Source organism: Hemitrygon akajei, chromosome 10 (assembly GCF_048418815.1).
Source record: "Hemitrygon akajei chromosome 10, sHemAka1.3, whole genome shotgun sequence".
Lineage (NCBI taxonomy): Eukaryota > Metazoa > Chordata > Chondrichthyes > Myliobatiformes > Dasyatidae > Hemitrygon > Hemitrygon akajei.
The window spans coordinates 114,974,703-114,989,066 of record NC_133133.1 but is presented as its reverse complement, the minus strand read 5'-3'; the positions used below and the strand labels follow the sequence as shown (position 1 = coordinate 114,989,066).

The following is a 14,364-nucleotide window of genomic DNA, read 5'->3' as shown; positions in this document are numbered from 1 at the left end:
GAAGCTCCAGAGAAAGCCCATCTCTGGCACATCCCTCCCCACCATTGGTAGTATCTACAGGAGGTGCTGCTTCATGAAGGCAACATCTATCATCAAAGATCTCACCATCTGGGCCAGGCCACCTTCTCACAGCTACCATCAGGCTGCAGATACAGAGCATCAAGTCCCACACCATTCTTTTTTTTTGAACCAGCCAGCAAAAGTTTAACACCATTATCACTTTTCACTGAAATTGTCATTTTTTTTGTTCCAATTATGTTCTATCTTGTAAATGCTAATTTGTGTTTCATTTATGTTTATATTTTATTTGTGAATGTTGCTTATCTGATTCTCCGTACCTGCGATGCTGTGGAAACTAAGTTTTTCATTACACCTGTGCACACACGGACTTGCGCACAATAAACTCACCATTAACTTTAGTGTGAAATAAAAACCAAGAGCAGAACAAGTTTTAGTTGTGACATGCGTCAGAGTTTATTTTGCATAAATCTATCTGCAACAGCACAGTTTTACAATGTACCATTCTTCCTGATGCACTAATCTAACCTAGAAGGAAATCAAATGCATGTCAGAAGTCACAAGAAATAGCAACAGTCAGAACTCATTCCCTGCATTTCTTATGCTGGCCTCTGTAAAGTTCAAAGCTCCAGGCTTTTTAATATTCTTAAGTGGATTCATTGAAAAGACTTTTTTTTTACATTTTCTGCTGTAATCTTGATGCGCTGCAAGCCAACTAACACCAAACGTGATTTATAGCTATGAATATTCTAAGTGTCGTGAAGACAGAAGTGTGCCCTTTATTCCTGCGCCCTCGCTAGATTATGTTATTCCATTCAATTGCAGATCCCACCTCCACAATCTAGTTCGACTGCACCAAAGTCCAAAGGCTGAATTCAGTGACCCGCATCGCTAGTTAAGCACACACCAGCCACAGAGAAAAAACTCCGCCATGGACGGTCAGTCCCAAGCCTGGCTGCGAGAGGAGGAGGGCTGGGCATGGGGCTAGCAACCCCATCCCGTAAAAACCCAGTGTTACAGAAACACCAACAGGAGCTCCAAAGACCACATCCCTGGGAGAGGAAGGATCTTTGCCTAGACTGGCCCAGGAAAAGCAGCCTATGCCCCAATAGAAGAACTACAGAGACTTAATCCACACCAAATCTATTTGAAACTGATTCCATCACAGATTGTTTTTTCAATCAAACAGAAAACGCAATGCAAGAAATAAAAATGATTAAGAATACGATGGTATTCAAACAAGCAAAGGTATGATAAATAATAGGCCTAGATGGAGCGGAGAGCCAGGGTGGAAGTGGCTAATACCAGGGGTATAATTTTAAGGTGATTGGAGGGAAGTATAGCGGGATGTTGGGGTAAGTTTTACACCAAGAGTGGTGGGTATATGGAATGCCCTGCCAGGGGTGGTGGTAGAGGCAGATCTATAAGAAACTCTTAGGTAGGCACATGAATGATAGAAAATTGGAGGATTATGTAGGGGAGAAGGGTTAGATTGACCTTAGAGTAGGTTAAAAGGTCAGTACAACATTGTGGGCCAAAGGGCCTGTATTGTGCTGTAATGTTTATAATGTTATGTTCAGTCATTCCCGATAGGCAGTAACGTACTGTCTGCCTCTTCGTGCACCAACATTTTGCAGTTTTATTTTTTAATGATTACCGAGAAAAAAAACTGTGAAGCATAAGTTTAAAGGTCTGAGCTTGATTCAGACTGTGAGAGAGACACAATCTCTTTGACCCACTACCTTCAGGAATGATGTCCAGAAGCATCAGGACTGGGTCTGCCAGATTGGGTAAAAGCTTCTTCCCACGGGCTGTGAGACTAATGAATGCCCGGCCACCATCAAAACAGTGAACTGTTTACTGTTTGTTTACCTGTACTACACACCACATGCATATTGAATTATATTTTGTTAACTTGTATATGGTAATATTTTGGTTTAGGTGTTGTGTGAAATATGCTTTGTGGGTGTACCGTGGTCCGGAGGGAAGTTATTTCGATTGGTTGTATATATGCAGTCAGATGACAGTGGGAGATGGGGAGGGGAAGGGAAGAGGGACAGGCTGGCACAGTGCATTTCACACCTAGTGACAATGCGAGTTTATTACACTGACATCGCAGCAGGCTGTGTCCACACTGCATCTGTTACCAATAAAACAGTCTCACAACACAGTGACAAAACAACAGGTCGTTAACTCTCTGAAGTCACCGGGAAACGCACGAGCTGACTGTTGAAGTTAGCTTCCACAACCCAGAGTGAGGAAAGGTGGAGAAGAACATGGCTTCTTCATCGGGAGACCTCAGACAATACAGAACACTTCCTCCTCGCTGACATTCAGCAACGATGCATGCTTAGCCCACTGTTCTACTTTCTCTACGATCATGACTGTGTGGCTGAAAATTCATAGGTGACACCACTGGTGTTCGCAGAATCTCACAGATGGTGATAGTTTGGCTGATTGAGTGGTATCACAACTATCCTGTACTCATCATCGATAAGACCAAGATTGATTGTGGACTTCACGAAGGGGAGTCAGGAGATCCAACACCAGTCCTCATTGAGAGGCAGTGGTGGCAAGGCTGAGCAGTTTCAACTTCCTGGGTGTCAGCATCGCAGAGGATCTATCCTGGGCCCAACACATTGGTGTAATGGGCACACCAGTGGCTCTACTTCATAAAGAGTTTGAGTCCATTTGGTATGTCAACAGAGACTCTAGAAATTTTCTACAGATGTACGGTGGAAAGCATCCTACCCGGTTGCATCACCGTCTGGGACAGAGGCTCCCGTGCACAGGAATGAAAGAGGCTGCGGAGGGTTGTAAACTCAGCCTGCTCCATCATGGGCACAACCCACCCCACCATCGAGGACATCTTCAAAAGGCAATGCCTCGAAAAGGCAGTATGCCTGATCAAGGACCTTCAGCACACAGGAGATGCCCTCTTCACATTACTACAATCGGGGGCAGGGCACAGGAGCCTGAAGACACACACTCAACAATTCAGAAACAACTTCTTCCCCTCCGCCATCAGATTTTTGAATGGTTCAGGAATATCTCAGTATTCCTTTTTTTTGCAATATTTATGTTTGCACTTTATTGCTGTTGTGAAGCAACAAAATTCATATTGTATGACTGATAATAAACCTGATTGTGATTAAGAGATCACTGAATCCTGGGATGAGCTCATGAGGAAAGATTGAGCATGTGGGGCCTACACTCGGGCTTTAAGAGATGATCCTATGGAAACACACACAAGATTCTGAGGATACTGAGAGGTTTATTCCCTTCAGAAGTGAACATAAAACTATGGGCCATGGTGTCAGATGAGGGCATACTGCTTGAGACAAAGTTCTTCTCAGACGCTGCCTGTCAGAAGAAGGTCTTGCCTCAAAACGTTGACAGTCCCTCCACGGATGCTGCCTGACCCACTTAATTCCTCCAGCAGTTTGGGGTTTTCTTCCACGCCCACTCTCCAATTCTCAGAGAATGTACGAATCCTTGAAATATGGAGTCTGCACCATCTGTGGAATTTTCCGCCCAATGAAGATGTGGAGGCTAAAAGATGGGGGGTATTTAAAGTGGAGGCAGATAAATATTTGAAAGATTACAATGGTTATTTTCTCTGGAGAAGTGGAGGCCAAGTAGAGACCTGATAGAAGTGTGCAGACAGCTGATATCTTTTCTCCCAGGGTTGAAATGTTTAATACTAGAGGATATCTAAGAGGGAAAATTCAAAGTTCAATACTAGATGACAGGGGAGAGTCGGTAAATTCATAGACAATGTTCTACAGCGAGAATGGTGGGTGTCTGCATTGCACTGCCAGGGGTGGTGTTGGAGGCTGATATGCTAGAGGTGTTTAAGGGGCACTTAGGTACGTGAGTGTGCGGAGAATGGAAGGATGTGAACCTTGTGCAGGTAGAAAGGTTTAGTGTCTTTAGTCTAAGTATTTAAAACAATATTGTGGCCTGTTCCTGCCCAGTGCTGTTCCAAGTTCCATGTTCTACCAGGGGATTGAGGCAACAGGAAACAGGAACAGGAGAGGAGATGCGGCCTATGGCAGATCAGCCATAATCATATGGAATGGTGAGATAGAGCGGGCTACTCCTCTGATTTCCTTAGGTGTGTTCAGGGCCACGGAGGATTTGCGGGGAAATCATTGGTTGCTAGGATCAAGGAGGGAAGTCAAGATGTGGATCAGATCAACCGTGTTCTTAATGTATAATGGAACAGGCTCAAAAGGCTGACTGGCTCCTCCTGTTGTTTATATTACAACTTTTACCCAATCAGAGAGGACTACAGCATAAAAAAACAGGCTCTTCGGCCCATCTTGTCCATACCAACTGTTCTCCTCCCTCGTCCCATTGACCGGCACCGGGACCATAGCCCTCAATACCCCTCCCATCCATGTACCTACCAAGCTTCTTTTAAGTGTTGAAATTGAATGAATTTTGAAAGAGAAATTCTATATTTCCGTGTCGCAGGTTCAGCATGAGACTGATACTACAGGATCAGCCTTTCAAGGTTCACGAGCAAAGTACATTTTAACACACAAAGTTTTGAATACACGAGCCGAGAAAATATTGTGCACATAGAAGTTGTACGGTTTGAGGCTTTATCCACATCTTAAAGTGAGGGCTTGCTTGCAGCCGTGAAATCTCACTTCTTGGAACCATTTATAGCTTTGACATGCATCCTCCTCTTGTGATGTTTGAACGTAGCAGAAACCGCCATGGGGTGAACTGGACTTGTATCGCATGGATAACAAGACAGCAGCCGTGATTCAACCTGCCGATCTGCTCATAAACAGCTCTGCAACAGAGGTTCTTGCAGGTCGTCCAAGGAAATACATCGGGAATTTTATTTAATCCAGCAGGTTCTACAGAAGGTCAACGGAGCCCGATGCAATACATCTGTATGTGATAGAGGACTTTGAAAAGGTGTGTAATATTCTCAACTGAGGGGTGGTGTGAACTTGGGAGTTCTCGTTCACAGTCCGGCCCTTGTATTTCGTTTGCAAAGCGCAGTCCAGGAAGGCAATGTTATCAGTCAGACTGACACGGAGTGGTGTGCTGTAGGAGAAGGCAAACTTCTACCTGGTGAGCTGGCCGACTACTTTCAGCAGTGTCTTGTTTTCTTGCTTCAGCTGGTCATTCTCGTCTTCAATTTCATCCAGATCCTTGAACGGGAAACAAAGGCAGCATGAGTTTGTGCTAACACACAAAACGCTGGAGGAACTCAGCAGGTCAGGCAACATCAGTGGAGAAGAACAGACAGTCAATGTTTCAAGCCGGACTATTTATTCCCCACAGAGGCTGCCTGACCTGCTGAGCTCCTCACTTTGTGTGAGCTGCTCCAGATTTCCAGCACCTCTTATGTTTATGAGTTTATTATTCAGGGCAGAGAGCAGAAGGAGAAAGGCTCCCAGACTTTATCGTTCAACCACATAGCAAGCACCCACATACTGGAGGAGATTTACAAGTGGCCAGTTAACCCACCATGTCTGAGAGGTGGGAGGAAACCAAAGCAACCAGAAGAAAACCACATGGTCATGGGGAGAACTTAATAACTCCACAATGACGGTGCCCAGGACCAGCACTGAACTCTGGTCTCCAGGGCTGTGAAGCAGTGGCTCTACGTTTGTGTCAATGACCAACATGGTATGAGGATGTGCTGGGGGCAGCTCACAAGTGTCACCACACCAACACAGTATGCCCACAACTTGGGAACAATAACCCATGTCTTTGGAATGTGGGAGGAAACCAGACCATCTGGAGGAAAACCATGCAGTCATGGGGAGAGCGTGCAACCTCTTTACAGACAGTGGCAGGAACTGAACCTAGATCAGTGGCGCCATAAAGTGTTCAGCTAATCGCTACATGATCGTACCACCCGAAAGATGTGCCATTTAAAATATCAGACAAAAGACACATAGGGCAGATGAGGATAAATTTTGGAGATGTTGAGGAACTCACAAGCTGTAGGGTTGGAGCACAAAGCTGAGTTGGTCAGGGCCATTGAGAGGAGACAGAAGAGGTTTGAAAGACAGGACAATGTGGTGGCTTCAGGGAAAAGTGAGGAAAACTCCAATAGGAGTTAGTAGAGACAAGATGGGTTGAATGGCAGCACAGACAAAATGCTGGAGGAACTCAGTATTTATGGAGGGGAATAAATAGTCAATGCTTCAGGCTAAGAACCTTCATCAGGACTAGAAAGGAAGGGGGCAGAAGCCAGAATAAAAAGGTGGAAGGAGGAGAAGGAATAGAAGCTGGCAGGTGATAGGTGAGACCAGGTGAGGAGGAAGGTGGGTGGGTGGGGGAGAGGAGATGAAATAAGAAGCTGGGAGGTGATAGGTGGCAGAGGTGAGAGGCTGAAGAAGGAGGAATCTGATAGGAGAGGACAGTGGACGATGCAAGAAAGGGAAGGGGGGGTAGGAGAACCAGAGGAAGGTGATGGGCAGGTGAGGAGAAGAGAAGAGGTGTGAGGGGAACCAGAATGGGGGAATGGAAAGAGGAGGAGGGAATGTGTGTGTGGGTGGGTGGGAGGGGGATTATTGGAGGTTAGAGAAAGGGAACAGAAGTTTGGGTAAGTACACGGATGGGAAGGGTATGGAGGGCCATGGTCCAAGTGTGCGTGTGTCAATGGGACTAGGCAGAATAACAGAACTGCATGAACTAAATGGGCTAAAGGGCCAGTTTCTTTGCTGTACTGCTTCATGACTCTATAACAGGGAAGACCTCCTTGTCCAAGTCTTTGATTTTAAGACAAGCTGCCAGCCTAAACCCTTCTCGTTCAGCAGCTCTGAAGGGTGATTTTTTTTTTCCCTCTAGGCTTGTTGCATAACCAAACTGAGATTACTGTGAGCAAGCGTAGGGTGATCAAAAGATCAAAAAGGCCTGATCGCCAGGCTCCTCTGGAAATTCCAGGACTTAGCTTGGCTGTTGAACAAACACATTCTAAAATAGTTTCCTCAGGAGAACTAAGCCCTTGGACCTGCTCTTAATCATTTGAAACACATGGTGCTTGCAAGCGTTAATTTAATGTTTTCAGTCGTACTTTCAGGAGGAATCCTGTTGTCAGGGAGAAACGTCTGTGATCAGCGTACAAGGCTAGACAAGTGAGCACGATTCCAGTCATGTGGCCAATTAAATAGACCCAACAGAGCAAATAATTCCAACTGAGCAGATGTTACTGGGAAAGATTAAATGTTACTTCTCGCATGAGGTTAATACACGATGGGATGTGGATTAAGTTTATTAAGTTTGCAGTTCATTCTTTCAGACTGCAGAACCAACAGTAGCACAGCAGCTGGAATAAGACTATTACAGTGCTAGCAACCTGGGTTAAATTCTGCCACTGAGTTTGTACATTCCCCCCTTGACAGTGTGTGCCTCCTCTGGGTGCTCCAGTTTCCTCCCACATTTTAAAGACGTACAGGCTAGTAAGGGTTAGCAAGTTGTGGGCATGCTACGTTGGTGCTGGAAGCATGGTGATGCTTGTGGGCTGCCCCCAGCACATCCTCAGACTATGTTGGTCACTGACGCAAACGGAGCATTTCACTGAGTTTGGAGTTTCGATGAACATGTGACAAATAAAGCTAATCTAGTCTTATCAAATCAAATTCGCAGATGTGGAAATTCCAGAGTAATGCACACACAAAATGCTAGAGGAACTCAGTAGCAGGTCAGGTAACACATCTGGAAATGAATAAACGTTTGATGTTTCAAGCCCTTCATCAGGACTAGAAGGAAGATGGAAAAAGTTGGGGGGGGGAGGAAGCCAGGTTGGTGGGAAGGGGTTGGGGGGTGGACTAGAGTAAGAAGAGGAAAGGGAAAGGGAAAGGGCTGGAGAAAACGGAATCTGATATAGAGGAGAGTGGACCATGGGAGAAAGGGAAGGAGGAGGGGCACCAGGGGGAGATGATAGGCAAGTGAGGAGGTAAGAGGGAGCCAAAGTGGGGAACTGAAGAAGAGGAAAGGGGAAGGAGAAGAAATTACCGGATGTTAGAGAAATCGACGTTCATGTCATCAGCTTGGAGGCTACCCGGTGGACTATGAGGGGTTGCTCCTCCAACCTCATCATGGCAGTAGGGGAAACCATTAAGCAGCACACGGGAATGGGAACAGGGATTGGAATTAGAATGGTTGCCCATCAGGAAATCCTGCCTTTTGTGGATGGAGCTTGACAAAGTGGTCTCCCAATCTGCTCAAGGTCTCACCAATATGGAGAAGGACCCCAACAGATTCACAGGTGAAGTATTGCCTCACCTGTAAGTATTTTTGGGGCCCTGAATGGAGGTGACAGAGGACATGAATCGGTAGGTGTAGCACTTCTTCCACTTGCAACACCTTCCCCCCATTTGGCAGGGATTCATTTGTCTTTTTGTCCCTCCTCATTAACTTCCCTCCTGGCACTTATCCCTACAAGTGATGGCAGAAGAATGAGGCTGAATAGTAAATAATTATCATTCAACCTCAAAGAGTACTAAGTCAGTCATGACAGAATGGGGGAGTAGACTTGATGGGCCAAATGGCCTAATTCTGCTCCGGTATTTTATGGTTTTCATTTGCCCCTTTCCATTCCTTCCAGTCAACCAGTAGTTCTTACTCTGTTAAGAAGGTCGATTTCTTCCTTCAGTTTCCCGATGAGATCATCCCGATCCTGGAGCTGTTTGAGCAGCTTCTGATTTTCTTGCCTCTCCTTGGCGAGTTCCTGTTGAGAGACAGAGATCGCCCATCAACCTTGATGTTGAGTGATTAATCTAACCTCTCCACCTGAATATGGAGCCAGGGAGTCAAGGAGTCATAGGAACACACACAGAATGCTGGAGGAAATCAGCAGGTCTGGCAGCATCTACGGAGAGGAAGAAAGAGTCGACACTTCAGACTGAGATCCACCATAGATGCTGCCTGACCTGCTGAACATCTCTAGCACTTTGTGCCTGAGTGTTGCCCTGGGTTTCCACAGATCTCTGGTGCTTGTAGAAAGAGCCCATTCAGCCCACAGTACCCATGCTCACCAGTATGTACCCACCCACACTAATCCCATCTCCCAAGACTTGGCTGGCACCCTTCAATCCCAGGTGATTCAAGTATTTATTCAGACACTTCTTAAAATTCAAATTCTCACCACTCTCCACGTAAGAAAGGTTCCCCAGAAATCCCCTCTAGGCCTCAAAACAGTGAAATAATTCCTTATTCCACTTGCACAGAGTGCGTTCTTTTCCTGCATATACTTCCAAAGAGTTTGACCCAGCACTACTAGAATATAGAACCAAGTGTCATTCCCTCTCAAGATGCAAAGTCCAGGTGGAATGTTGCACTGGGAGCTTTGTAACTTGGAAAATACAGGCAGGCAGCATGTTCCAAAGAGGAGAGAGGAGCAGAGGGTGAAACAACCCCCTCTCATTCCCACTCAGCCTCCCCCACCCCCACAGAGCTGTTACGTACCCCGTAACTGGGTCACTTACCAGCAAAGATAGAGAGGTCCGTTGAAGTCTCATGGTACTATTTTAACAGTATTTATTGGTAAAAATGCACAAAAATAATATCAATGCAAACATACAGATACTATACGTCGTCAATACTAGATCTAAAAGTGCGGGTATAATAATAATCAATAAGAAATAGCTCTATCGTTGTCTAGGGGATAATGTATTGTCTGATGGAAATAGAAAAGTCACTCAAGTTCATTCGGGCTGCAGCTTTTGGTTGGAGAGAGAGAGATGGATTTTTAGAACTTGCCAGTTTTTTCTTTTTATGATGTCGATCCTTCGAAATTTCGTCGGTGGTGGTTTCTCCTTTTAGCTAAAGCCGTTCTTCCGTGGTAAGGCCCACCAATTCCGAGGCAAATGGAAAAGGACGCATGCGGGCCCCCCACCGGCTGTCGCTATTAAACGCCGTCACGGGATTTCTAGCGTTTCTCCTGGTGCGTCTGAAGGGGTTGTTCCCCAGACCCTCTTTTATCCCTACTCACGGGGTCTCAGATGTCAATCAGGTTGGGATGATGCAATCCCTCAACCAGCCCACTCTGGTCATTCCCTGAGGGCTTCAATGAATAGTATAGTACTCAATACACAATTCCATCTCCGAGAGACTATGGCCGGTATCCGTGGCTTTGTCTCGCTGAGGGCAGGACTACATTCCAAACCCGTGAGGATTCTCTCTCATTTCCTGGGTCCCCAGACCTGAATTAATAGTGATCTTGCGGTTCTCAAAAAGGAGGGGGCTACTTTGTACCCTTCAGCCCCTCAGAGTTGCGGCACATTCGTAACAGAGCATAGAACACTACAGCACAGTACAGGCCCTGCAGCCATGATGTTGTGCTCAATCTTTTAACCTACTCTGTCCTACATTTTTCTATTAGCCATGTGCCTATCTGAGAGCTTCTTAAATGCTCCTAATGTATCAGCCTCTATCACCACCCCTGGCAGTGCTTTCCACACACCCACCCCTCTCTGAGCAAAAATCCTATCTCTGACATCCCCCCTATACTTCCCTCCAATCTCCTTGAAGTTATGCCCCCTCATATTAGCCATTTACACCCTGGGAAAAAGTCTGTGTCCATCTACGTGGTGTGTGCCTCTTATCATCTCTATCAAGTCACCCCTCATCCTCCTTCACTCCAAAGAGAAAAGCCCAAGCTCGCTCAACCTTTCCTCATGAAGCTCCCTCCCTGGGCTTATATAGAAACTTGGCTCTGCTAACAGCCACTGGACTCGGTGGTGAGAAAGCCACAGTTCACAAACAATGTACGTCTAGGGTCGGTATGGTTTGAGTTCAACCGAATGGGAAAGTTGGGATGTTTCGGCTAACCGGGCCCCGATTTGAGCAAATGCTGTGTAAATACAGCCCATACACAATTATTTGTCAGCAAGAAATAACAGATCCTACACCGCAAACGATTACACATAAAGTGTATTTACTAATTTCAGCTTTATCAACCAGTTATTAAGAGGAAAAGGAACAGAAAATAAAAGGGCCCATTACAATTAAACCAGTCTAAATATGCACATTGTTAGAGCTCGTCTCTTCCAAAAGCTGGGTGTGTCTGTTAATCATGGCGCCGAATTCTCTCACCAATCACTGGTAGAACTTACCATCTTGGACTCCTTCCACTCGCGAAGCATTCCTTGCAATTGCGCCTTCCCATTGGATCAAATCCCACGGCTGTCTCTCCTCATCTTCCCCTCTCTCTATCTCCCGCCAAACAGAACATAAACCAGTGTCCCTCACAAATCTCTCTCTGTCCAGCTTTCTCTAGAACCTTCTCTCCATTCCAACATCCTGATTGGCTGACACAACATTCCCAAGCTGAACATCATAGCCCCTTATCTTTAACTGAAACCCAAACACTATCAGCATGTCACAGCTCTTCTACAGAAAGCTACTACATGAAATACCCTACAGTATTAGCAGTAAAAATCTTAACTGGGGCATTATACTCATAAGACTTGTTCTTTAATCCAGGCAACATCCTGACAAATCTCCTCTGCAGAACATACCTTTTCAAATTCTTCCAATTTCTTCTCTAATGAACCACCATAGCTTGCAGAGTTGCCATAGCGACCATAGCCCATCCTCTCCCCTCGACCAGAGTATCGATTATTGGTTGAGTACGTAGGGATGTCTTCTTCAGGAGCACCCATAGAGCTGAGGAAGAACACAGAACATAAACATTACAGCACAGTACAGGCCATTCAGCCCACAAAGTTGTGCAGACCTTTTAACTGTCTCTGAGATCAATCTTAACAAACGTGCGATTTTAAGCTTGAAGGGAAACAAAAACTGCAGCAGAGTGCCAAGATGATGAGAGCAATTCGATATAGCAAGTACAGGTGAATTAATGAAAAGCATTCAGTGTCCTGTGAATGGTAGGGGAATATATCAGACTCTGTCTCACACATCTAGGCGGCATAGTACCGTAAAGGTTAGTGTAATGCTTTACAGCACCAGAAACACTGGTTTAATTCCCACCACATTCTAAAGCCGTAAGGGTTAGGGTTAGTAAGTTGCGGACATGCACTTGTGGGCTGCCCCAGCACACCCTCGAACTGCATGTTTCAATGTACATGTGACAAATAAAGATAATATGCAGTAAAGCTAATCTTTAATCTCGCCGCTGTGTCTGCTGCGGTAAAATGGGCCACACTCTTCCTCCACCTGCAGGGTTGTGGGTTTAGATCTGAATGTATGTCGAGGTTGACACCATGACCAACACGTAGAAGGGTCAACACATTGCCAGATGTGCCTTCATTCTGAGCAGAGGACTCCCCCCTCTGGGGGCTACCCATAGCATTGGCCTTCATTGGTCACGGAGCACAGAAGTTGGGATCTTATGTTGCAATGTACCAGATGCTGGATTAGCTTTGTTTGTGAAATGTACATCGAAACATTCAGCGAAATGCATCTTCTGCATCAAATCATATCAGTGAGGATTGTGCTGGTGTCACCATGTTTCCAGCACCAACGTATCATGTCCACAACTCACTAACCCTAAACCTTACGTCTTTGGAATGTGGGAGAAAACTGGAGCACCTGGAAGAAACCCACGGAGTCATGGGTAGAATGTACAGACTCCTTCCAGACAGCAGGGGGAATTGAACCCCGATCAGTGATTGCTGGTGCTGTAAGGTGATTGCAGTAACTGCTACATTGGGGGAAGACTGCGTTCAGTTTTAGTTGCCCTGCTATAGGAAAGTTGCGATCAAGTTGGAAAGGACAGGGAGGCGACTCACAAGCTGTTGCCAAGGCTCAAGGGACTGAGCTGGATGGCACTTCACTGGAGCATAGGAGAATGAGGTGATCTTACAGAGGTATGGAAGATCATGAAGGGCATAGATGGGGTGAATGTGTCTTTTCCCAGAGTTGGGGAATCAAGAACAAGTGAGCACGGGTTGAAGGTAAGGGGGAGATTTAATAGGAACTTGAAGGGTAACTTTTTCACCCAGAAGATGGTTAATACATGGAATAGATTGCCTGAGGAAGTAGTTGAGGCAAGTATATTAAGAACAAACAAAATGCTGAACTCAGCGAGTCAGGCACCATCTATGGAGGGGAATAAACAGATGATGTTTAAGCCAAAACATTGTGTTTAGTCCCCTCCATAGATGCCACCTGACCTGAGTTCTTCTATCATTTTGAGTGCTGCTTTTGATTTCCACATCTGTAAAAACTCTTGTGTTTACATTAACAACACCTAACAGAGATGGATACGAAAAGTTCAGAAGTATATGGGCCAAAACACAGAGATAAATCTGAATAACAAAACACACAAAATGCAGGAGGAACTCAGCAGGTCAGGCAGTATCTATGAAAAAGAGCCTGAAACGTTGACTGTTTACTCTTTTCCACAGACGTTGCCTGGCCTGCAGAGTTCCTCCTGCATCTTATGTGTGTTGCTTTGGATTTCCAGCAGTTGCAGATACGTTTTCTGGTGTTTATAAATTCGAATAGCGTAGATGGGCACTTTGGTCAGCATGGAGCAGTTGGGCAGAAGGGCCTGCTTCTGTGCTGAATGACTCCATGACTTTAAACAGTAATTTTACAGAAGCTAGTCTGGCTGGTAGCGTAGTGGCATCAGTGCCGGACTTTGGGGCGAAGGCTCCCGAGTTAAAAAAAAACGCTGTCACAACGGCAACCCAATGACTCCTCTCGGAGTTAAGGGCTTTCTTCTTCTTACAGAAGCTGCTGACACACTTTGATGTCTTGTTTCCATTGCACCAATGACAATTTTGGTGCTATCATGACACAGGAAGGACTTTAAACTACAAACCCCATTTCCAGAAAAGTTGGGATATTTTCCAAATTGCAATAAAAACAAAAATCTGTGCTATGTTAATTCACGTGAACCCTTATTTAACTGACAAAAGTACAAAGAAAATTTTTTCAATAGTTTTACTGACCAACTTAATTGTATTTTGTAAATATACACAAATTTAGAATTTGATGGCTGCAACACACTCAACAAAAGTTGGGACAGAGTTAAAATAAGATTGAAAAGTGCACAGAATATTTGAGTAACACCGGTTTGGAAGACTCCACATTAAGCAGGCTAATTGGTAGCATGTGAGGTATCATGACTGGGTATAAAAGTAGCATCCATCAAAGACTCAGTCTTTGCAAGCAAGGATGGGTCGTGGCTCACCACTGTGTGCCGAAATTTGTGAGAGAATTGTTAGTCAGTTCAAAAGGAACATTTCCCAACGCAAGATTGCAGAGAATTTAGGTCTTTCAACATCTACAACACATAATATTGTGAAAAGATTCAGAGAATTCAGAGACATCTCAGTGCGTAAAGGGCAAGGTCGGAAACCACTGTTGAATGCACGTGATGTTCGAGCCCTCAGACGG

The 14,364-nt window shown here is 45.3% G+C and overlaps 1 protein-coding gene across 2 annotated transcripts in view; it reads right to left on the bottom strand.

Annotated features, from left to right (window-relative positions):
• Positions 1-449: 449 nt before the first annotated feature.
• The window catches only part of pawr (PRKC, apoptosis, WT1, regulator), a 163,236-nt gene continuing 149,321 nt past the window's right edge, over positions 450-14,364 (bottom strand). For both annotated transcript variants that reach the window (XM_073058792.1, XM_073058790.1), the window contains exons 5-7: positions 11,517-11,664; positions 8,621-8,725; positions 450-5,192 (exon numbers count right to left, since the gene is read on the bottom strand). In XM_073058792.1, the coding sequence (XP_072914893.1) occupies positions 5,106-5,192; positions 8,621-8,725; positions 11,517-11,664 (340 nt within the window). In that variant the 3' untranslated portion in view covers positions 450-5,105. The remainder of the gene's footprint in view (positions 5,193-8,620; positions 8,726-11,516; positions 11,665-14,364) is intronic.